Source organism: Sturnira hondurensis, unplaced genomic scaffold (genome assembly GCF_014824575.4).
Source record: "Sturnira hondurensis isolate 20B ecotype Veracruz unplaced genomic scaffold, ASM1482457v3 Scaffold0022542, whole genome shotgun sequence".
In the NCBI taxonomy this organism is placed as follows: domain Eukaryota; kingdom Metazoa; phylum Chordata; class Mammalia; order Chiroptera; family Phyllostomidae; genus Sturnira; species Sturnira hondurensis.
In genome coordinates this window covers 953,533-978,474 of record NW_028095173.1, presented here as the reverse complement: position 1 = coordinate 978,474, position 24,942 = coordinate 953,533, and the positions used below count along the sequence as shown (strand labels likewise).

The following is a 24,942-nucleotide window of genomic DNA, read 5'->3' as shown; positions in this document are numbered from 1 at the left end:
TTGGAAAGTTGCTTTACTTCTCTTCAGGATAAGAAACACCTCTATTTATAATCTCCTATTATTGTCATCCTTCAGAGACAAAACAATATTTGGGTTTTAGCTCTTCTTACCTCCATCCATTTACATGAAACTTCTCCAAAATTATAAGCCATGTGGAGAAATGTCTCCACAGTAGGAAAAAAATCACACTGTTATACTGAAAAAGCAGAGAGTTACTCAGATGCCAGTAGCAAAGATTTTCACACTCATACTTGTAAAATCCTTGGGGCTAGCCAGGACTCCACTGTCCCCTTCTCATTTTTCATCTTTTGGGAATTTGTTTTTCTGTAAAATGCTGCCAATTATGCTACTATTGTGTCAGGATAAACATGCGGCCATAACAGAAACCCTAACTGTACAGGAAATACAGTCGTATCTCAGTGCTCATCAGCTTCAGAACTCGTCAAACTTTGTACTCATCGCATTTTGACAAAAAAAAATGTTTCGGCACTTGGTGTTTGCTTGGACTTACTGCACTTGCTAGAACTTGTATTCTAGCAAGTTCTAGCAAAAACGCCACCCTTTAAGAGAATATGCATCATCACTTGCTGTTTGCTCAGTACTTGTCGGTTTTGGCACCGGTCATGAGTTCCAGAACAAATTAACGAGTACTATACCAAGGCACTAGAGTAAATAAAACATTACAAGAGGCCAGCGTGCTGTTTTGATGGGTCTTAGGCTGAGATTACACGAGAGGGTCAGGTACAAAGATCAAGTTGTCACTTGATTAGTCAGAGAACTAATCCAGACTACCAAACTCCCAGGAGACTGCGGGGCAGGGTGTTGATATATCATCACCCATTCCTAAGGCTCCAATGCTCATACATGCTATCAAGGTCCTCCTTTTCTTAGTTATAAAACTATTCTGAGCTAAAAAATGAGTTGGTTATCCTTCTGGCCAAATTAGAGGCATAGGTGGAAACACTGTGCCCTCTCCCACAACTAAATTGAAAGACAGCCAAGTTTTAGAAACAAAAACGCAGCCAAAAGAATGAAAATTGAACTGTATGGAAGTCCGACAACAATGATCCACTCAGCCAGACTGGTAAGAGGGGCGGAGTCAGTGGCAGAGCCGGGTCGGGCTGGAAAGATCAGTCGGTCCAACCCAGGAGCGGAAGCAGAGGTGGTTGGTGGATCCCAGGCATGGGGTGGCGATGGGCGGACCCAGCGAGGGCACAGGGCTGCTAGCTGACTGCGGTCACACATTTGCACGCAGATAAACCAAGCAAAAGAATGAACAGTGAGACAGACCTCTCAGGCTAGGGCCCCAGTGATGGGAATTGGAGCCTGAAAGCACCAACTGGAAAGACTTCCTTAGGGTTGAGAGGCCAGGAGAGGCTCCCAGCTCACAGAGAGTTCATTGGAGAGACTCATAGGGTCCTAGAGAGTACACGGGCCCACACACCCAGGAACCAGCACCAGAGGAGCCCAATTTGATTGTGGGAAGCTGCAGAGGGGACAGAAATCTGAGAGTGCAGAGCAGAGCAAAGTGCCATTTTTTTCCTCTCTGACCCAGCCCCCACATACAGCGTCACAACCCAGCGACCTGGGTCACCCCACTCTGGTGAACACTTAAGGCTCCGCCTCTCATACATAACAGGTGTGAACAGACCAAACATTATGACTCCAGAACAGCTCAAAGTCCCAGAGCCTATAACTCTTAAGTGTCTAAGAAATAGCCAATCTTTCAGATGCACAGTTGAAAACACTGGTGGATCAGAGTACTCACAGAATTGGATGATTTTAGCCACAAATTAGAGGAATGTATGAAGGCTAAACTAATTGAAATGAAGGGAAATGCCCAGAAAACCAAGAGTGATGGAAAGGAAACTGGGACTCAAATCAAGGGAGTGGACCAGAAGGAAGAAAGAAACAACCAAACAGAAAAGAAGGAAGAAACAAGAATTCAAAAAAATGAGGAAAGGCTTAGGAACCTCCAGGACATCTTTAAACATTCCAACATCCGAATTATAGGGGTACCAGAAGGGGAAGAGGAACAGCCATAAGTGGAAACTTGTTTGAACAAATAATAAAGGAGAACATCCCCAGTCTGGCAAAGGAAATAGACTTCCAGGAAATCCAGGTAGTTCAGAGAGTCCCAAAGAAGTTGGACCCAAGAAGGAACACACCAAGGCACATCATCATTACATTAGCCAAGATGAAAAGGAAGGAGAGAATCCTAGAAGCAGCAAGAGATAAGGGGACAGTCACCTACAAAGGAGTGCCCATCAGACTGTCAGCTGATTTCTCAAGAGAGACCTTACAGGCAAGAAGGGGCTGGAAAGAAGTATTCCAAGTCATGAAATCCAAAGACCTACAGCCAAGACTGCTCTATCCAGCAAAGCTTTCATTTTGAATGGAAAGACAGATAAAGTGCTTCTCAGATAAGGTCAAGTTCAAGGAGTTCATCATCACTAAGCCCTTACTATATGAAATGCTAAAGGGACTTATCTAAGAAAAAGAAGATAAAAACGATGAACAGTGAAAGGACAGCAAACTCACAGTTATTAACAACCACACCTAAAACAAAAGCAAACTAAGAGGACAGCTAGATCGGGAATGGAAACATAGAAATGGAGATCACATGGAGGATTAGCAACAGGGGAGTAGGAGGCGGAAAAGGGGTGAGAAAGTACAGAGAATAAGTAGCACAGATGGTAGGTAGAAAATAGACAGGGGGGAGGGCAAGAATAGTATGGGAAATATAGAATCTAAAGAACTTGTGATACATGGACATAAACTAAAGGGGGGAATGGTGGGGGAGGGGTGTGCAGGGTGGAGGAGAATGAAGGGGGGGAATAGAACAACTGTAATGGCATAATCAATAAAATATATTTGAAAAAATAGAAATAATCTGAGAAAAAAATTTACAGGGAACCAACAGTGGAGTGGATGAAGTTGAGAATCAAGTCAATGATTTGGAACATAAGGAAGAAATAAGCATTCAACTTAAACAGCAAGGAGAAAAAAGAATAAAAAAAAAACAAGGATAGACTAAGGAGCCTCTGGACAATATCAAACATACCAACATCTGAATCATAGGGGTGCCAGAAAGAGAAGAGAAAAAGCAAGAATTGAAATTTATTTGAAAAAATGAAAGAAAGTTTCCCTAATTTGGTGAATGAGATAGACATATAAGTCCAAGAAGCACAGAGAGTCCCAAATAAAGTAGATACAAAGAAAACCGCACCAAGACACATCACAATTAAAATGCCAAAGATTAAAGACAAGAGACTCCTAAAAGCAGCAAGAGAAAAGTGGATAGTTATCTACAAAGGAATTCCCATAAGATGGTCAACTGATTTTTCAAAAGAAACTTTGTACCTTAGAAGGGACTGCCAAGATGTATTCAAAGTGATAAAAAGCAAGGACCTCCAACCTAGACTGTTCTATCCAGCAAAGCTTTCATTTAGAATGGAAGAAAAGATAAAGTGCTTCCCAGCCAAGGTAAATCTAAAGGAGTTCATCATTACCCAGCCATTATTATATAAAATGTTAAGGGGACTTAGGAAAAACAAGATCAAAGCTATGAACATTAAAATGGCAATAAATTTACAACTATCAACAATTGAAAAAAACAAACTAGCCCTGGCTGGTGTAGCTCAGTGGATTGAGCAAGGCCTGGAACCAAAGAGTCACTGGTCCGATTCCCAGTAAGGGCACATGCCTGGGTTACCGGCCAGGTCCCCAGTAGGGGGCCTGTGAGAAGCAGCCACACACTGACGTTTCTCTCCCTCTTTCTCCTTCCCTCCCCCTCATCTAAAAATAAATAAATAAAATCTTTTAAAAATAAATGAAAAACAAACTAAGCAAACAAGCAGACCAGAAACAGAATCATGGAGATGGAGACAATCTGGAGGGTTATCAGATAGGTGGCGGAAGAGGGAGAATGGGGGGAAAAGGTGTGGGGATTAAGAAGTACAAGTAGGTAGGTACAGAATAGACAAGAGGATGAGCAGTATAGGAAATGGAGAAGCCAAAGAACTTATATGCATGACCCATGGACATTAACTAAGCAGGGTGATTGTCACAGGGAATGGGGGGTACTGGTGGAGGGGGAAAAGGGGGAAAAGGTACAGGGATTAAGCAGTACCAGTGGGTAGGTACAGAATATAGTCAAGGAGATGTTATGAACAACATAAGAAATGGAGTAGCCAAAAACTTATATGCATGACCAGTGGACATTAACTAAGGGGGTACTGCTGGAGGGAATGAGAATACCAGACAAAAGGGGGCAAAGGGGGACAACTGTAAAAGCATAACCAATGAAATAGATTTTAAGTAAGTAAATAAATAAAATCAACCAATGAATGCATAAATAAGTACAACAACAAATCAATGTTTCTCTCTATAAAAATCAACAAGTAAGCCCTGGCTGGTGTGGCTCAGTGGTTGAGTGCCTGCCTGGGAATCAAGGTTCGATGCCCAGTCAGGGCACGTGCCTGGGTTTTGGGTCAGGTCCCCAGTAGGGGGCACGTGAGAGGCAACCACACATTGATGTTTCTCTCCCTCTCTTTCTCCCTCCCTTCCCTTCTCTAAAAATAAATAAAATCTTTTTAAAAATCAACAAAATTTAAAAAAAATTACTAGTATCTGATTCTCCAAGATTGTAGAGGAACATTATCTTTTGTTATAATCTTAAAACAGATTGTATTAAAATCACTTGACAGTAAAGTGGCTGAAAAATATCTATCTCTGATTCAGGAGGCTGAAAGAAATTGAAGTTTTCTTTCTGCACTTAAACCTCAGACCTATAGGTGCCTCTTAAAAATTAGATGAACAAATTTCTATATATAAAAGAGAGAATTCAATCTTAAAATTCAAACAATATTGAAAATTTATTAATAAAATTCATCCTACAGAATGAAAATGCTCAGTCTTTTCCTTTGATACTTAAGGCCAATGATCCCACTTTTCATTATTATTTGCTAAAATCTATGTAACAGGCTCTAGATTTAATTATTTATTCAGAACCAAAGTGAAGCCGAAGACATAAGGAAATAAAGATTAAAGTAAACTGGGCAGCTGTGTAAAAAAAATACTGCATACACTTAAAATAAGATCACACACTTTAATCTAATCTGATAGACATAGAGGGAGTATGAAGGACACGAATCTTAGTTTTAGCTCTGCTTTATGCATAACCAGATGCTCTGTTCCAAAAGTACACTAAGGTTTTAAAAACCACAATTTATCAGAATACTTCAGGAAAACATACCATATGTAATCCAGGAAATACACGATTTGCATAATAAGAAAATCATCACAGGCAATAAAATATTAAAACAAAAGAAAGCACCAGGGTTTGGAGCGGTTCTAAGGTGAGTATCTTTGCAGAAATAGTGTAAAGGCTATGGAAACATGCTAATGAGGATTGGTCCACATCTTATCATTTTTTAAAACATGTTTCTTTGGAAAAATGGCAATGTTGGCAGGAAGTGAAGCTGTCCTTTTAGACACCCAGCTTATTGGCCTGGGTGAGAACAACTTTAAGAACTGGCATGAAAGCAGAGGTCTCACTGAAGTTGCTGGTGCTGACTATGTGGGTATGGATGCTCAAGCCTTCAGAGTAGTTTCGCATTTCAATGCTCCTTGCAATGTTGTGTAAACCACTGATGATTATGGGTGAAAGCTGAAATAAAGGAGGAACCAAGAAAAAGAATTAAATTAAAGGAGAATTTCCCTTAAGACCCTCTAGAGACATTAAACCATGGTTCTTAAAAGGAGCTTGATATAAACATTATTAAAAATATATATAAACCATTTAGCATGTCTAGATGCAGTTTTTTTAGACCAAGCAACATTTAAGTTATAAAACAAAACTATGACAAAATGACATGTAAGGAAATTATTTATAAATTAAATATGTATGATAAGCCAGGACTTTCTTAAAGAAAAGCCAGATTTCCTCCCCCAAGCTGAAACACTAACAAGTCTCTCCACTTAAAAGCTTTAATCTTGCCTTGGCTGGATAGCTCAGTTGGTTAGAGCATCATCCCAAAATGCCACGGCTGCATGTTCAGTTTCTGGTTAGGGCATATACAAGAAGCAACCAATGAATGAATAAATAAGAGGAACAACAAGACTGATGTTTTGTCCTCTAAAATCAATCAATACATTTTTTTAAAAAAGAGCTTTAGCCCTGGCTAGTGTAGCTCAGTGGATTGAGCACGGGCCTGCGAACCAGATGATCGTGGTTCAATTCCCAGTCAGGGCACATGCCTGGGTTGCAGGCCAGTTCCCGGCAGGGGCCAGTTCCCAGCAGGGGATGCACGAGAAGCAACCATACATTGATGTTTCTCTTCCTCTCTCCTTTCCTTCCCCTCTAAAGATAAATAAATAAATATTTTTAAAAAATAAAAAGAGCTTTAATTCTTTATTTATTTTAAATATAGCCTCACACCTTTAAAAAAGATTGTTTTTTAAATATTTTATTTATTTATTTTTAGAGGGGAAGGGAAGGAGAGAGGAAGAAAAACATCAATGTATGGTTGCTTCTCGTGCATCCCCTGCTGAGAACTGGCCTGTAACCCAAGCATGTGCCCTGACTGGGAATCGAACCGCGATCGTCTGGTTTGCAGGCCCGTGCTCAATCCACTGAGCTACACCAGCCAGGGCTAAAAGAGATTTTTAATCATGATATCTCAAAGGACAGACTCATTTTATTCTTAAATCCTATCTATAATAGATATCCTGAACTTTTGATCTACTTCCCTTAGTAGGGCAACAGCCCCCATCATGTGCTCAACTGATCTACTCTTAACTGCTTTTAATAATTCTGTCATAGCTTAAAACCATAAAACTGAGTTTTTTCCCCATTACTTGGTTTAAATGTTCACACTTTTGAGGGAAGACTTTATTTGGATCAGCCCACAGACCACACCACTTCCACAGCTATATCAACGAGCTTTTTTTAGTTTAGTTCTCATGAGATAAATGGTTATTTTTATCTGATGGGATTGGTGTAGGGAATGGGAAAGAGAAATGCTGAAATGCAAAAATATAAAAAGTCCCAGTTCTTTTTTTCCTATCCCAGTGCTTCTATTAATAAAGCAAAACTATTCTGGAAAGAATGGAGAGGTAGGGACAAAGGAACAGAAGACAGTACACTTTCTCCTACTGTTGGCTCTCTTCACAGTCACAGCACATTAAGTTGCTCATCTTTTGGCTACATTTGGCTTTGCCTTTCTGTAATAGGCATGCCAGAGGAAAAGGGATCAGGAGTCTTGACAGTGAGAAAGACTACAGTTTTGATCTCTGAAAAAAAGAGTATCTTCCCACTCTGATTCCTTGATTCATGGGACATAAAAAACAAACAGAAGGCCAGTTATCTCAACATACCAGTTTGTCCCCAAGCACACTACAGGCAAGTGCTGATGAGATGCTTATTTTAGCAAATAGGAATAAATGAATATTTTTTCCCACAAACTTACTGTCTGTTCCCTAAGTTTATCATATAGAAATTCCAAGCGTTTGCTGGCATCATCTAGCTTCCTCTTGGTTTGCTGCAGAAGAAAAACAGGTATGTTATATTTAAACATTAATTTTTATCCAAAAAATTTACTCTATCTTATTTCATTAGACCTTATACTCATGATGGCAAACAGCTTCATTTTATAAAGAAAGGGAGGCAACTATAACCAAGAAACTTGAACAGATTATGAGGCAAAGGTCAGTAATCTAATGGGAGAAGGACAAGAGAATGAGCCTCTTCCTTCTGGTGTGCAAAATTGGAGGACTGGTTGGATTTCATGTGAACTGCAAACTCACTTGACAAGGTGTATGAATGTACACGTGCACTATATCCACAAACAACACCAGGGCCATTTGGAGGCAGCAATGGGTCCACGTACTACAGAGGAAAATGTCTAAGTACGCTCATAAATTGTGGGTGTTAGAAGGCAAACATTTGGTGAACTAGAATCTTTCAAAAATATTACTTATACACTTACTCATATGGTATGTTTAATCCTGACTCTTTGTGAGCATTTAAAAAATATCAAGAAAAAAAGAAAACTGTCATCTGGTAACTTAAGACTACTAAGAAGGAAGCAGTAAAATAAGTTCTTTAATTAAGAAGATCCACCCACCCCATCCTAATATTACAAGTACAGTGAGAGAAAACTAATCTAAAACCAAAGTGAAAAGTTTAAAATTAACAATGATCTACATTACACAACAGCTATAGAACTGACACTGTTCTTCAATATTTAGTGAGTATCTACTGTGTGCTGTGTATGCTGGGGACACAGTCCTATGTCTCATGGAGCTCATACTCTACTGGGTAGGAAAAGATACTAAATAAATGATACATTCTATGCCAGACGGTGATGAGTGCCATGAAGGAAAGTTAACAGGGTAAGAGAGGCTGGAGGTGTTGGGAGTTGAGGGGGTGGTAAAGAAAGGCCTAGTGACTAATAGGACATTGCAGCACAAGTCTGGAACAAGTGAGGAGTGAGCAGTGCAGTTATGTGGGGGAAGACTTCCAGACAGAAGGAGCAGCAAGCACAAGTCCTTGATGTGGAAGTGCTCTTGGTATATTTCAGAAAGGAATGTCAGCATGTCAGAAGAGGAAAGAAGAAGAGATGAAGCCGAGAATAATATTACAAACTAAGCTATGCTGCAAAATTACTTCGTGTTGTTTGGACATAATTGAAGTGAAAACAGGAATAAAGCCATACTATAAAAATGGTTCCAACTATTGATTAAAATGGACTTATGTGGCGGGGAACTGTCACAGTTCCTGTTCAAAGTTAATCCCACATAACCCAAGGGGACGAGGATGGTGGTAGTTGGGCAGGAGAAGATATTAGAACTTCTCCCCCAACTAGTTACAGAAACTACAGGAACAGTTTGTCTTTTGTGGATCTCTTTTGCCTAGTGCTCCTATGGACCCAGAAGGAAGATGGCATGGAGCACTACAAGAGGTTAAATTTAGTTAAGAATTTACTGAGGTGGGCCATGAACTAAGTGTCCTTCCACCCTCTCCATACTCACTCATCCCTGAAGGAGGAATGAAGTTCCCTCACATTTTTATAGAAACACCTCTATTTTTTAATGAATGTGGTCTGTCTATTTAGAGGTATGCACAGGGGATAGTATTTACCTGGCTATCAGCTTCATCTGTCTCTCCATACTAGTTTAATATTCCCATTACTCTCAGAACATCAAGCGCTAAGATTTACCTTAAACCTTCCCTGCCTCTGCTTTCCCGATAACTTCAGTTCAGGGAATTGCTTTCCAAAAACCAGCAGATGGTTGCACATATTAACACTCAATGTTGACGAAACAACAAATTCCAGAAGCTGTTTTTCAAGTAGACAAGTGTCTAGTGGCTAAGTAAGTCTATTTAATGTTTGTTGGAAATTAAAATTACATTGAAAACAAAAGTGGCTTTGTAGAGTTTTTGTTGGTGTCAATACACAGGCATCCACTAAGTAAAAATCATGCATATGACTCCAATATCTACAACATTTATCTATTTTTAAGATCTTTGTAAAGTTATATATAAGATTATCTACTTTTAAAAGCTTCAATGTAAGCTCAGAAATAAAGCCCAAGATTGATTTTCTTGCATACAACTTTTCTGCTCTATTATAGTGCCAAGCATGAAGTCTGCTGATGAGAAGCTGTACACATGGTGGCTGAGAGCACAAATTCTGGAGCCAGCCTAGGTTTGAATACTGGCTCTGACCTTGAGTGTTACTTAACTGCCTTTTGCTTCAATTTCCTCATCTGTAAAATATAGATGATAATCTTCCTACCATGGGGTTGTTGTGAGGATTAAATATATTTATATATAAAAAAAAGTACTTAAATACATTTTATATGTTAAAGCAAACTATAAAGTACTAGTAGCTTTATTACTTTTATGCAAACATTTAAAGTATATCTTGCAGGATTTTAAGAAATGATTATAGAAGAATTTCATAAAGGATTATTTTAATTAAGCAAAATATGAGAAAAAGTACATACAGGATCTGTGGCTGAAGAAAGACAACGCTGAATAAGATCCTCAAATGTGGTCTTTAGAATGAGGTGCTCATCTGGAATAGGTTTCTTAGTAATTTTTTCGGTTGGCAAAGACTGCACATGCTGGAAGAAATAATATCACAAAATGAGTAGAAATGGCCAGAAGCTCCTGAATACACCAAGTCCTGAAACCCTGTGGTACAGAGAAACCAACTACCTTCTAGACAGGCTATTAAAAAAAACAAACAAAAAAAGGCCAAGATGGAGGCATAGGTGGAAACACTGTGCCTTCTCCCCAAACCAAGTTTGAATACAACAAAGGTTTGGAGAACAAAGACGCAGCCAAAGAACAGAAAACTGAACTATTTGGAAGTCCAACAACAACCAACCATTCAACCGGACAGGTAAGAGGGGCAGAGCCAGTAGTGGAGCAGATACAGGCAAGAAAGATCCTCTGATCCCAGGCACCCAGGCAGCCCCGCAACGGGCGGACCCAGTGAGGGCATGGGGCGGCCGGCTGGCTGCGGTCACACATTTGCGTGCAGATAAACCAGCAGAGGAGTGAGCAGTGGGACGGACCGTGTGGGCCCCAGCAGTGAACTCAGCTGAGGCGGGCTGACCACGGTCGCACATTCACATGCAGTGGGACAGACCACGCAGGCCCCGGCAGCCACCATTGCTTTCCTCTGACCCCACATACAGCATCACAACCCAGAGACTGAGTTGCCCCACCCTGGTGAACACCTAGGGCTCCACTCCTCATACGTAACAGGCACATACAGACCAAAACATTATGATTCAAGAAGAACTCAAAGCCCCAGAGCCAATAACTCTAAGCGACCAGGAAATAGCGAAACTCTCAGATGCACAATTCAAAACACTGGTGATCAGGATGCTCAGAGAACTGGTTGATTTTAGCCACAAATTAGAGGAACATATGAAAGCTAAACTAATTGAAATGAAGGGAAATGCATAGGAAACCAATAGTGATGGAAAGGAAACTGGGACTCAAATCAAGGGGGTGGACCAGAAGGAAGGAAGAAATGCCCAAACAGAAAAAAGTGAAATTACAAGAATTCAAAAAAATGAGGAGAGGCTTAGGAACCTCCAGGACATCTTTAAACGTTCCAACATCCGAATTACAGGGGTACCAGAAGGGGAAAAGAAATAGCCACAAGTGGAAAACTTATTTGAACAAATAATAAAGGAGAAGTTCCCCAGTCTGGCAAAGGAAATAGACTTCCAGGAAATCCAGGAAGCTCAGAGAGTCCCAAAGAAGTTGGACCCAAGAAGGAACACACCAAGGCACATCATAATTACATTAGCCAAGATTAAAATGAAGGAGAGAATCCTAGAAGCAGTAAGAGATAAGGGGACAGTCACCTACAAAGGAGTTCCCATCAGACTGACAGCTCATTTCTCAAAAGAGACCTTACAGGCAAGAAGGGGCTGGAAGGAAGTATTCCAAGTCATGAAATCCAAAGACCTACATCCAACATTGCTCTATCCAGCAAAGCTTTCATTTAGAATGGAAGGGCAGATAAAGTGCTTCTCAGATAAGATCAAATTCAAGGAGTTCATCATCACCAAGCCCTTATTATATGAAATGGTAAAGGGACTTATCTAAGAAAAGGAAGATAAAAAAATATGAACAGTGAAAGGACAGCAAACTCACAGTTACTAACAACCACACCTAAAACAAAAGCAAACTAAGAGGACATCTAGATCAGGAGAAGAATGGTTCAACTCTCAACTCTCCATTTCTATGGAGAAATGAACACATGGAGGGTTAGCAACAGGGGAGAGGGAGGAGAAGGGGGGAGAAGATGCAGAAAATGGGTAGCATAGATGGTAGGTAAAAAATAGATAGGGGGGCAAGAATAGTAGGGGAAATATAGAATCTAAAGAATTTGAGACACGTGGTCATGGACTGAAGGGGGGGAATGGTGGGGGAGGGGGAATGCCGGGTGGAGGGGAATGAAGGGGGGAATAGAATGAAGAGGGGAATGTAATGGTATAATCAATACAATATATTAGAAAAAAACTTAACATATGAAATCACTAAGTAAAAATGAAAGCCAGATATCCAATAGAAGGTATTAACTACTCTTCCTACAGCTCTTCTACATCGCTGCCAACAGAGAGCCTGTGGGCCACATCTCCTTTGAGCTGTTTGCAGACAAAGTCCCAAAGACAACAGAAAACTTTCGTGCTCTGAGCACCAGGGAGAAAGGATTTGGATTTAAAGGTTCCTGCTTTCACAGAATTATTCCGGGATTTATGTGCTAGGGTGGTGACTTCACATGCCACAATGGCACAGGCAGCAAGTTCATCTATGGGGAGAAATTTCACAATGAGAGTATCATCCTGAAGTATATGGGTTCTGGCACCTTGTCCATGGCAAATGCTGGACCCAACACAAACGGTTCCTAGTTTTTCATCTGCACTGCCAAGACTGAGTGGTTGGATGGCAAGCATATGGTCTCTGGCCAGGTGAAAGACACATGGATGTTATGACAGCCATGGAGTGCTAAGGGTCCAGGAATGGCAAGACCAGCAAGAGGATCACCATTACTGACTGTGGACAACTCTAATAAATTTTATTTGTGTTTTGTAGCTCAGGAAAGCACCCCTTCACCCCCATCTGCTTGGAATGTACTATAATCTTCACACTCTCACTGCAGTTCATTGAGTTCCATATTTTCCTTAACCCTTCCAAGTCTAGCTGGATTGCAGAGTTAAGTTTATGATTATGAAATAAAAGTGAAACAACAAAAAGGACTGGATATAAAGTATTTAATTAATTATGGGGCACATGTTGATCACTATTGTATATAAATTGATGGGAAGTAGACCTATGCTAGTAAGATATAAAAACAACAAGGCATTTATCAAGTAGGCTGGTTAAAGCAACTGCTTGTTCTGTTTGTTGGCTCATTTTTGTTTATTCTGGCACTCTTCTATTCTTTGGTTTACTCTTAGGGTTGTTGACTGAGCTGTTAAGAAACTGCCAGATTAAGCCAAAAGTTAGAATAGAAGAGACTATGATGTTACAGAATGTAAATATGAAAAAACAAAGAAGGGATGTTTAAGTTTTTTTTAATTTTGATATATTAGTTCATTTATTCAAAAAATATTAGGCCATTATGGGCCAGGCACTAGTTATGAGCCAATATAGGAATGATCTCAGCCCCCAGGGAGTTTACAGGCTAATGGAAGAGAAAGTAAGTTTTAAAGTGTTATAAACATTTGTAAAATAGCAGCTCTAGTTGCTGGTAAGCCAACAGACAATATAACTGACATTTTATTGAAGGGAAGGCCCTCTTCAGGGATTGGAAGGGTAAGTAGAAGTTAACCAGTGAAATGGGTTTCAAAGCATTCCAGACTGAGAAAGATCATGCACAAAGGAAGGACCATAACACAAGGGGACTAAAAGGAGACCAGGGTGGCTAGAGCACAGAGAGAGCATGAGCTGAGGCCTTCCAGACAATGTGAAATATTTGGGGTTTTATCTTGACAACAATGGGAAGCTGTAATGTTTTAAGCAAAGAGGAGACAAGGCCAGATGAGAGTTGGATGAAGTAAATGCTGGCAGACAAATTCAAGAGTCCTGCATTGCTGAAGACTAGAGAAGTAGGTGGCATGGACCAGGCTGGAAATGTTAAGAAGAGAGTTGAGAGAGTATTTAAAGTAACAGCAACAAGACGGGGGATAGATTTTTAAAAGAAGCTAAAGGAAAAAAGAGTACAAATAAGCTCTCTCTCTCGATCGTAACTAAGGTTCCAGTCTAAATGAGTATGGCATGAGCACCCAGGTCTAAACAAAAGTGAATGGCTGGGTAGTTCCCCAAACTAACAGAGACTTGAACTAAAAAAAAATCACAACACATCTTTATAATTTACATTCTTGTGGAAAGAAGCAAGTTCCACCCTGGCTGGTGTAGCTCAGTGGATTGAGTGTGGGCTGCGAACCAAAGGGTTACCAGTTCAATTCCCAGTAAGGGCACATGCCTGGGTTGCAAGCCAGTGGGGGCCACGTGAGAAGCAACCACACATTGCTGTTTCTCTCCCTCTCTTTCTCCCTCCCTTTCCCTCTCTCTAAAAATAAATAATAAATAAAATCTTAAAACAACAACATCAAAAACAATGAGAATCAAGTTCCCCTACCTTCCTCAAAACACTGGTTTTCATAATGCAACTTTTAATAGTTAGAATTTCCTTAGGCGGAAGTATTTCTTAACAAAAAGGCATACTTTTGTGACAGAAATACAATCAGTACAAATTTCAGTTCGATGAGTCAAAGACAAAAACAAAAGAACTACTTTTATACTTGATAGAAATTTGTTTCACCTTATATTGAATTTTGGCCCAAGCTCTTTACTTCTCTATTCTTTTTTTAACTTTTTAAAAATTATTGTTCAAGTACAGTTGTCTTGATTTTACCACTTCTTTTAATTAATAGATCAAAATATTTATCATCACACGTCAAAGTCAGATATATATAAATGTAACAGATTTTTCATCATCTGGTACTCTGCCAAATAGCAGTTTGTATGTGAAACGCAAGTACAAATTTATAATTTCATTTAAAGATAAGGCTACATATTATTAGTTCATATATAAGAAAAGATATAACTTATTACATTTTTATTTTACATTTTAAGGGAAGAACCTTTGAAAAAGACCTTCTGCTTAAGACCCTGGAGGCAAATAAACGATTCAACTGAAATTGTGTCTACTGCTTAGGTATACTGCAATTACCAAGTTACTGGAAACATACACTAGCAAATATATAAGGCTCTTGTAGAAGGTTGTTTATGGCCATGTAATTGAAAAATAATACACTGTTTTTTATTCGGTGTGTCTAAATTGAAACCAAGTTTTGACAAATGTTACTAAAGGTATAATCATAAAAGTTAACACACTAAAAAAAGTTTGCTGAAATTGACTCATCTCCTCATTTCATTTCCACAGATTTTACTGTTACCTGGATGGTATTTCCAATAGGAGCTCCTGGGGCGCCTTCGATATTGGGCTTTGAGAAAGATGGTGGCATGCCTGGTTGACCAAGGGGTTGCTGCATGCCAGGGAAGGAAGGCTGGCCACCTGGAAGATGTGGCTGTGGGAATGAAGGTTGGCTTGACAGTGGTGCTGGAGCTGAAGGTTGTTGCTGCAGCATTTGTGACTGGGGGTCACCCAAGGGGTTTGTGATAGGTGATGTGATGGGAATAGGAGGCATAAAGTTTTCAGGCATCTGTAAAAGATGGTAATAAAAGACAGTAAGATTGAGAAAAAATAATAGCAATATCTCCTCAGCCTTAAATAAGGGAATTAGACTAGTCCATGGTTTAAGAAGTTTTTAAAAAAAATAGATGAGTTTTCAAATGAAATTTTCTGCAAAATGATGGAGTAAAACATAAAAGTTGAGCTAATCTGGCTTAAAGGGGTGGAGAGTTCAAACCTAGACCTTATAGTTTCCTCTTTGCTGTCTTACCACTCTCATAATGGGGAGCCCAAACCATGGTGTTTTTGAAAGAGGATATAAAAGTCTGGAGAATTTTATCTGGCAATACTAAAATCAGACATACCAAATAGGTTTGTGTTTAATATAATCACAATGTAATACACTTTTCCTAGCAGATTGCCTGTCAATTCAATCACACAAGTAGTAGACTAAGTTTCTGATTATTACTAACCTAAATTTTGGGTTTTCTTACTCATTTAGCATCTCCCAATTTTATGTTACGGCCTCTCATTACCATATTTAGGGGAAGGAGATCACTAGGAGTAAAAAAAAAAATGGCTTGGGGAGAAGGGAAGAAAAATCTTACCTTGTACTCTAACAGCTCTCAACAGTTATCAACATCTAAACAATGCTCAGCTATAAGAATATTTCTTCATTCATATTATACGTGACAAACAAAATATAATTAACAAACTCATGATTACTGCTGGAACCCCAAAACCAAAGTAACACCTAAAAAAAAAATCATTTGAGAATCCTGAAATTTTGTTTCTTATTCTTTGAAAAGAGACCTGTTTGGGAATTTATATTTTGCCTTCTCCAAGAGGTTTAATCCATACCACCATACCGTTTTCTACTTTCTTTCCTCTCCTTCATGGATTTGAAGATGTAAGTTGAAATATACTTTCTCAATCTAGTAAGCTTTGCCTTTAAAGGATCGGAGAAGTGTGGTGTGCCCTAGGTAGCTATATGATTAACAAAACTTCTGTAGGCAATTGGATAGACATCTTTTTCTAGTACCTTCTTCTTCTTGGGTACTCTGTTCAAAGCTGGAGGATCATTCCAACCATTCTGAGAACCTATAACAAATAGAGGGCATTTTCCTTTAGAATCCTGAATAGAAGAAACTAAATTGTATCCCTTACAAAATACCTTCAAATTCTGCCTTAACCCTGAGATAACTGTCATAAGTTTTACCAGCTGAGCTATGCAGGTCACTGGGTAAGCCCTGGATTCTCAAACTCATTACCTCTAAAAATCACAAGGCATCAGCTTAGTAGGCAAAACATCTTGCCATTAAAATGAAAGAACTGTGCTAAATTTGACAGTAAAGTCTTTGTCTATATTAGTGTATAATTTTAAAAGATCTGTTAATAATTCTCTCCTAATAAAGAAAAAATAAATCACCAGAGATTGCTTTTATAAAGCTTTCCGATAGTCAACAGACAAAAAAAAAGTAAAGGTACTAATCTCCTATTTCCCAAGAGATGAATTCAACATAAGCAATTCTGCATAAGCAAACCATCCACACAGTAGAGAAACACTGGTTAAAAAGAGAGCCCAACTATACAACACTAGAAATTTTTATCATCTTTGCTTTAGGAATTACTTATAAAATAGAAAAGAACATTCAAATACTTGTGATAATTTTTTTAATGCTACAAAACTAAATTCTAGGCTACCAGCAAATATAATTAAACTACTGTCAGCTTTAGTAAATGTCCTCTTAAAAAAAAAACAAAAACCCTGTCATCTCAAAGTGAGAAATGGATATAAGCAGCAGAATTCAGTAAGTACCCTAATGCCAGTATCTTTAAAGGAAAATAAATAAAGCATGCCAGAAATAACATAATTTCTAAATCATAGTATAATCATGTTATACTTCAGGGAGTTTAATACATATGTATATATAAAGACAAAAATTACTCTTCTTTCAATAAATTAAATATTTTCAGTATTTTGCCTTTTGTTTTATTGATATCCTTAATATTAAATTACAAAATTGCTTAGCAAGCCAAAGAACCTGTGATTAATAACAATGTCACAGAAACTTTTTTGAAAAATGAGATCTCCTAATGAGCTATATACTCATTTGCCTTGATTTTAAAGATAGAATAAATTTTCAACATGTTTACTAGGAGATAGTATGCCAAATGAACCTCAAGATACTCAAGAGCTATTCATAAAATATTAAACTACATGCTGATATCTGTTTAACAAATTCTCCAAGTTTTGGTCATATACAAATTAATCATTCATATCTAATCTTATGCATATCTAAGACAATCTTGGTATAGTTATTGTCTTTATGTCTACCTAAAATAGATGATTTTTATGATTTAAAGCTATTAGTATCACCACATTAATTCAATCAGGTCTGAGATCTGATTCATTAAGAAGCCAAATTTAAAATGACACTGATCAGATTTAGGATATCATCAGCTTTGAAGTTCACATGCATTATTGTGAATGCCCAATCATTATTGCACTCTTTGATTCAGAGATTTCCAAAAGTACATTTTATAACCAATTCACCTTCCAACAAAGGTGCCTGGTCTTGTATAAACTGATTTTCTGTAGACAAAATATAAAAAGTCACTTAAACTATATTATACTCAAAGACATTCTAAACTCTACTTTTCATTTTATAATTGTTTCTTCTCCCACCAACAACTCCCAGAAAAAACAAACTAATTTTATAAGGGGTTATGAGGGTAGGGGTGATGGGTGAGAATGGTGAAAGGATTAAGAAGTACAAATTGGTAGTTACAGAATAGTCACGGGGATGTGAAGTACAGCATATGGAATACAGTCAGTAACAGTCTAATAACAAGACATGGTGTCAGACGGGTGCAAGAATTATCTGGACGATCACTTAGTAAGTTATATAATGTCTACTCACTGGGGTATATAATATATGAAACTAATAATGTATGTTGACTGTAACTGAAAATATAAAAATGATAAAATAAAAGTATATATGAGGAAATAAAACTTTTTAAATCAAGTTATGTGAAATATCTAATTAAGAAAGTAACCAATTTGGGAGTAAAGCAAAATCACTTGTGTCAGATCCAATTAACTCTTAAACAGCATGTTTTTTCCCTTACTATACCCACTGTCTCTTTTAAGAAAAAATACTGTTCCTTCTTATTTAAAATAATTTCTCCCTAATTGTTTGAATCAATTGCTTTTCTACCATTTGATCAATGAAGTTCAGAAATATTACTGGGGGGAAAAGTTCTGCCTAACATATCATAACTAATGTGTCCATTTTAGTGTTCTTTAAATCTGAGACTCCAGTTCACCTGAAGATCTTGTTAAAATGCAAATTCTAATTCACGGCCATAATGCAGGGCCTGAGATTCTATCATTCCGGCCATCTCCCATGTAATGCTGATGCTGCTGGTCAAAATGAGATTTCTACACTGGCCCATAGAGGTCAGCACTGCACTTGTTAAAGATTCGCATGTCAACCAATCAACAAGGAGGTACCACTTCACTGCTGAATTTGGGAGACCCCAAGTGTCTGAATTTTGGAGAAAGTGTAATTTCTGGAGTCTAACCATGAATATGAGTATACATGAGAACAGGATCAGTTATCATCTCATAGGACCTTTTCCATAAAAATATAAGGATTTGCAGACTGCTTAGGACAAATCTTCCAGAAATCACTACTTCTTTTAAGGGAACTGGTTTTGGGCAGCAGACAAGAGGAAAGAAGGCTAAAAACTATTCAGGGCTAGGCAAATATTCAGGGTTAGGCCAGGCCCAACCTCAAATAAAAAGCATGTAGTGGAGGTTCATCATATGCACATATAACTTACGGGAAGTCAACTCAACTATCTTTACTTGGGTAGAGAGGAACTAAGACAATATAGCAATTTATGAGAGAGTTCAATGCAGTCCTAGCTCTACTCAAGGAGCACAAACCTCAAAGAAATTGTGAGGTGGAAGAGGTAATCGCATAGCTTGAAACCTCACACACTATGTGGAGTTTATGAACAGATGCTCTGCTACCCAATATGGATCCTAAACACAAACCAACTTTTTCACCAAAGGCTTGACTGCAGAAAGGAGAGATCAAATGTAATTGACTATAAGTGACTTCCTGTTTTTGTCTTAAATAATGACTTTATAACCTAACTCCCCCCGAAAGATATAACCTCATAGCACAGTGGTTAATAAACTCCTGCAAGCTGTGTGTGCCCCACGAGAGAGGACTGACATGATTTGCAATTACTGATGTACTTCCTAGTACTACACTTCAGCTTCTGGGGTAAGAGGTAGATATATTACAAACCTAAAGGTACTGAAAATAGCTTGACCTTGACCCTTTTTTCAGGAAGTGGTCCAAACAACATACCCTTCTCCCCTGTCCAATAAGCAAAAGATGACAGCAGTTTTTTCTCTAACCTCTCAGAGCAATGACTTAAGCCCTGGCTATTAAAGCCTGAGGGTGAATTATGGCCAAGATGGAGGCATAGGTGGAAATACTGTACCTCTTCGAACAAGCAAATTTAAGGACAACAAAGATTTAGAAACAAAAACACGACCAAAATAGACAGAAAATTGAACTGTACCAAAGTCCAACAACGAACCATTCATCCAGACAGGTAAGAGGGGAGGAGCCAGCAGCTAACAGAGAGGGGTCGCGGCTGGAAAAAGCGGCCAGAATGACCCAGGCCACACACAGCAGTTGGCAGATCCCAGGCGTGGGGTGGCAACAGGCCGACCCTGTGAGGGCGCAAGGCAGCTGGCTGACTATGGTCACACATTCACACACAGATAAACCAGGCAAAGGAATAAGCAGTGAGAAAGACCGTAAAACCCAGGGCCCAAGAGATGGGAAATAAAGCCTAAAAGCACCAGTTGAAAAAACTTTGGGGGGTTAAGGTGATGGGAGAGGCTTCCAGGCTCACAGAGAGTTCGTTGGAGAGACCCACAAGGTTCTGGAGGGTGAACAAGCCCACACATCCAGGAAACAGAACCAGGAGGGCCCAATTTGCTTGCGGGAAGCAGAAGAGGGGACCAAAATCCAAGAGAGAGCAGAACAAATGCCACTGCTCCCTCTCTGACCCTGCCTCCACATACGGCATCACAACCCAGCCACGTGAGTTGCCCTGCCCTGGTGAACACCTAAGGCTCTGCCCCTCATACGTAACAGGTGCAACTTGACCAAACCATTATGGCTCAAGCAGAACAGTTCAAAGCCCCAGAGCCAATACTTCTAAGCAACCAAGAGAATATCAACCTATCAGACACATAGTTCAAAATACTGGTGATCAGGATGCTCACTGACTGGTTGACTTCAGTCACAAATTAGATGAAAAAATGAAGGCTACACTAAGTGAAACGAAGCAAAATGCACAAGGAACCAATAGTGATGGAAACAAAACTGGGACTAAGTCAATTGAATGGACCAGAAAAGAAGAAAGAAATGAAGAAACAAGAATTCAAAAAAAATGAGGAGAGGGTTAGGAACTTCCAGGACATCTTTAAACGTTCCAACATGCAAATTATAGGGGTACCAGAAGGGGAAGAGAAACAGCAACAGGTGGAAAACTTATTTGAACAAATAATAAAAGAGAACTTCCCCAATCTGGCAAAGGAAATAGACTTGCAGGAAATCCAGGAAGCTCAGAGAGTCCCAAAGAACTTGGACCCAAGAAGGAACACACCAAGGCACATCATCATTACATTAGCCAAGATGAAAATGAAGGAGAGAATCCTAGAAGCAGCAAGAGATAAGGGGAGAGTCACCTACAAAGGAGTTCCCATCAGACCATCAGCTGATTTCTCAAAAGAGACTTCACAGGCAAGAAGGGGCTGGAAAGTATTCCAGGTCATGAAATCCAAAGACCTACAGCCAAGATTGCTTTATCCAGCAAAGCTTTCATTTAGAATGGAAGGGCAGATAAAGTGCTTCTCAGATAAGATCAAATTCAAGGAGTTCATTATCACCAAGCCCTTATTATATGAAATGTTAAAGGGATTTATCTAAGAAAAAGAAGATAAAAAAGGTGAACAGTGAAAGGAGAGCAAGCTCAGTTACTAACAACCACACCTAGAACAAAAGCAAACTAAGAGGACAGCTAGATCAGGAGCAGAACCATGGAAATAGAGATCACATGGAGGGTTAGCAACAGGGAAGTGGGAGGAGGAGAAGGGGGGAGAAGGTACAGAGAATAAGTAGCATAGACGGTAAGTAGAAAATAGACGGGGGAGGGCGAGAATAGTGTGGGAAATGTAGAAGCTAAAGAACTTGTGACACATGGACATAAACTAAAGGGGGAAAGCAGGGAAGGGGGTGTGCAGGGTGGAGGGGAATGAAGGGGGGAGATGGGACAACTGTAATGGCATAATCAATAAAACATATTAAAAATATTATTTTGAGTAAAATTCTAAGGTTTTCATATTTGAAATTGCTCACCCTAAGTAACAAACACACATTAAATGAGAGATTAAAAAAAATGTGGCCAGTATTGTCCCACTTATCCTAGAGTTAACACAGGGAAATCTTCCTGCTTCTTGTGCTGCCACCACTGAACCAACACTGTACTACCCTAAACACCGCTGTCACCACATTACTCCTAGAATTAGGAGGGCCTGTTTTCCTCGCCACTGACTCTGCCATGGTGCCCACAATGTATTTTGTAGGACCACCTTCAGATTAGCTTTCTGCAAGTACCAATTCAATCATGCCTATGACCAGGTTCAAACTCCTTCATAAGAACTTTTCTTTTTACCACAAGAAGTAGAAAATTCTTGTCCAGGCATTTAAGGCTTTCCAAAATTTGGGCAAAGTACAAATGTTATATTCCAACTTATAACAAAGCTATGTGCTGTTCACTAGAATTGCACTGTCTTTTTCCGCCTCCATACCTCCATCTGGAATAATTGTGATTATAGACCAAACAGACCCTCATTAAAGATTTACTAAACTAAAAAAAAAGAATTTACTGAATGAATGTTATGATTGCAACATTAGTTTCTGAGTGTGGGCACATTACTTTGTGATTCATTTACACTGAGAGGGTTGACTAAAAAAACCTAAGTTTCTGTCAAGAATCATCTGTTGGACAAGCAGAATTCTTTTTTTTTTTTTAAGATTTTATTTATCTTTAGAGGGGAAGGGAGAGGGAGAGAAATATCAATGTATGGTTGCCTCTCATGCATCCCCTGCTGGGAACTAGCCTGCAACCCAGGTGTGTGCCCTGACTGGGAATCAAACTGCGATCCTCTGGTTTGCAGGCCCGTGCTCAATCCACTGAGCTACACCAGCCAGGGCAACAAGCAGAATTCTTAAATCCTACAGAGAACCATGATATGATCTAAGACACATTAGAATAAAGATAAAATTTTCAGTCACAATCCTTTACATAACCTAAGCAAAAATTTTAGGAAGTCAAAAATAAAATGATAAAGCTGTAACTGTTAATTAAAATATACAGGACTATTAACATGCAAGAGGCAACAAAGCAGCTAGCTTAGTGCATGCCAATTACTGAAAAAGTTTGTTTGGTGGCTTCTTCTTAATAGTCACTGTTTCTCAGCCAGGTTAGAACATTCTGTTACTCTGTATATAAGCAAACATTTTACCTCACAGCCAAATGCACTTTTGCTGAAGAAGAAAGAGATACCCATGCAAATATTTAACTTAGATAATGCAGTAACAAATACCTAAAACTGTTGCTAAATGATTTTCCTAACTCTAACACTGATACCTATCCTATCACATTAGGACTATATTCTGTGATAAATTAGAATGAATAGGGCTTTGAAGACTGAGAGACCTAGGTTTGTATTTCAACTTGGAGATTACCACAGTATAACTATAAGAACATAATACAATTCCTAGAAAACTGAATTTTCCTCATGTGGATTTTTTAAAATATAATTTTCCTATTTCTCATGGCTGTGGGAACTAAATAACAAAATACTTGTGAAGTGCTGGTACATGTCCAATGAATGTTCAATAAATGATCATTGACTTCCCTGCACCATCTTTTCAGTAGGGGTTTACTCAAATCCATCTTTCATTCACAAAGTCTGGTACCCAACTATTTATTCACTGTAACAATGTTCATACAGTTTCATTCACCCAGATTTTAAAAGGTAATTTTTTAAAAAGATTTTATTTATTTTAGACAGAGAGGAAGGGTGGGAGTAAGAGAGGAAGAGACACATCAATGGGTAGTTGTCTCTCACGTACTCCTCTCCAGGGTGCAGGGAGTAGACCTGGCCAGCAACTCAGGCATGTGCCCTGTCAGGGAATCAAACCAGTGACCCCCTGGTTCACAGGCTGGTGCTTAATCCACTGAGCCACACCAGCCAGGCTTTAAAATGTAATTTTAAAAACTCTATATCTGAACTAGCACTCCTTACTGAAATATCTGTATTGATTATTCTAGAAATCCTATTTGTGCTGTATAAAAGATGGTATATATTGTGTGTGAATGTGTGTGTGATTTTTGATACTTTGGATTTTAATAGACTTTTAATAATCAAAAAAGAGAGGAGGAGATATGTGTATAGTTCTGGATCCATAAGGCTTTATTAGAAAAATAATTTCCTTAATAGACTCTCTTTTTTTGATAAATGTTTTTAGTAAATAAAGCTACCGATCAGCATATAAATAAAGAAAATATACTGGACTCCCCAGGGGCAACTTCAGTATTGGGAGCAAAGCAACACTCATGTATCTTTTTGCCCCTCTAGTTCAAAACCATCAGTTATAATCTGAAAGCAAAACTATTTTCAAATATCAAAGTGCACAGACTCTAATTTTTACGTAGGGTTTTGTGTAACCACAGCTAATTTTGCAGTCACTGTCCCTCAATAGTTTTAATGTATTAATACATTAATTCCCTTCATAAGCTTGTAAATGGGAGCATTATTATTGTGAGGAAACTGACGCTAAAAGAAATTAGGTAACTTACTCAAGGTCATATAACTAGAAAGTAGTGAAGCTGGGATACAAACCCAGAAAGTTTAATTTCAAAGTCTACATTTTAACCACTGTGTTAGTGGTTCTTAACTCTGCTTCATTGATCCCTTTTTATAGCACATGCTTTTAAGACCTTTTTTACTATCCAAAAATGAAAATGGGATGTAACCTACCACCCCAAATTAACATAATGCTCTAATTGTAACATGAGAATAAAATTAATAAAATGTGTATTTCACTATAAAACAATGTAAAATTATAAGTTTTAATTATGAATTTCAGGCACAACTATACTACTAGACCAAAAGAAAAAGAAAAAGAAAAATACATGCCCAGAAATTTCCAAAATGTTTCAGAGGATGCTTGGTATTGCCCTAATGTAGAACTAGAACAATACTGCGCAATGACTTTCTGCTGTATTAGCAATTCTCTGTCACTTTTGTTCTCTCACTTTTTTCCTTTAGATAAACATATCTCCTCACTTTCCTCACTCTTCTCCTCACTCTTTAATATACTTAAAAAATTTGTACAATCTCACTAAGACTCCATATTATTTAACCTCCATGAATGAGTTTAAGACACAAGTAATTTTAAAAACTGTAAACTGCACAGTGAGACATAGAGCATAGTTTTACTCCGGTAAAGATACAAGTGTCAATCAGATCTGGTTCCAACCACCACTGATCTCGTCAATTAACTTCTCACCTCTCACTTGAAATTCAATGTAGATTATATAC

The 24,942-nt window shown here is 38.6% G+C and overlaps 1 protein-coding gene and 1 pseudogene across 17 annotated transcripts in view; one reads left to right on the top strand and one right to left on the bottom strand.

Annotated features, from left to right (window-relative positions):
• Window positions 1-5,090: 5,090 nt before the first annotated feature.
• Window positions 5,091-24,942, bottom strand: part of SEC31A (SEC31 homolog A, COPII component) — a 97,650-nt gene continuing 77,798 nt past the window's right edge. For 11 of the 17 annotated variants that reach the window (XM_037035648.1, XM_037035657.1, XM_037035663.1 and 8 more), the window contains 6 exons: window positions 17,791-17,829; window positions 16,276-16,334; window positions 14,998-15,264; window positions 10,015-10,134; window positions 7,473-7,544; window positions 5,091-5,671 (listed from right to left, as the gene is read on the bottom strand). In XM_037035648.1, coding sequence (XP_036891543.1) covers window positions 5,492-5,671; window positions 7,473-7,544; window positions 10,015-10,134; window positions 14,998-15,264; window positions 16,276-16,334; window positions 17,791-17,829 — 737 coding nt within the window. In that variant the 3' untranslated portion in view covers window positions 5,091-5,491. The remainder of the gene's footprint in view (window positions 5,672-7,472; window positions 7,545-10,014; window positions 10,135-14,997; window positions 15,265-16,275; window positions 16,335-17,790; window positions 17,830-24,942) is intronic. The other 6 variants (XM_037035656.1, XM_037035659.1, XM_037035665.1 and 3 more) reach the window with 1 other exon arrangement.
• LOC118979562 (peptidyl-prolyl cis-trans isomerase A-like) lies at window positions 11,785-12,643 on the top strand (annotated as a pseudogene).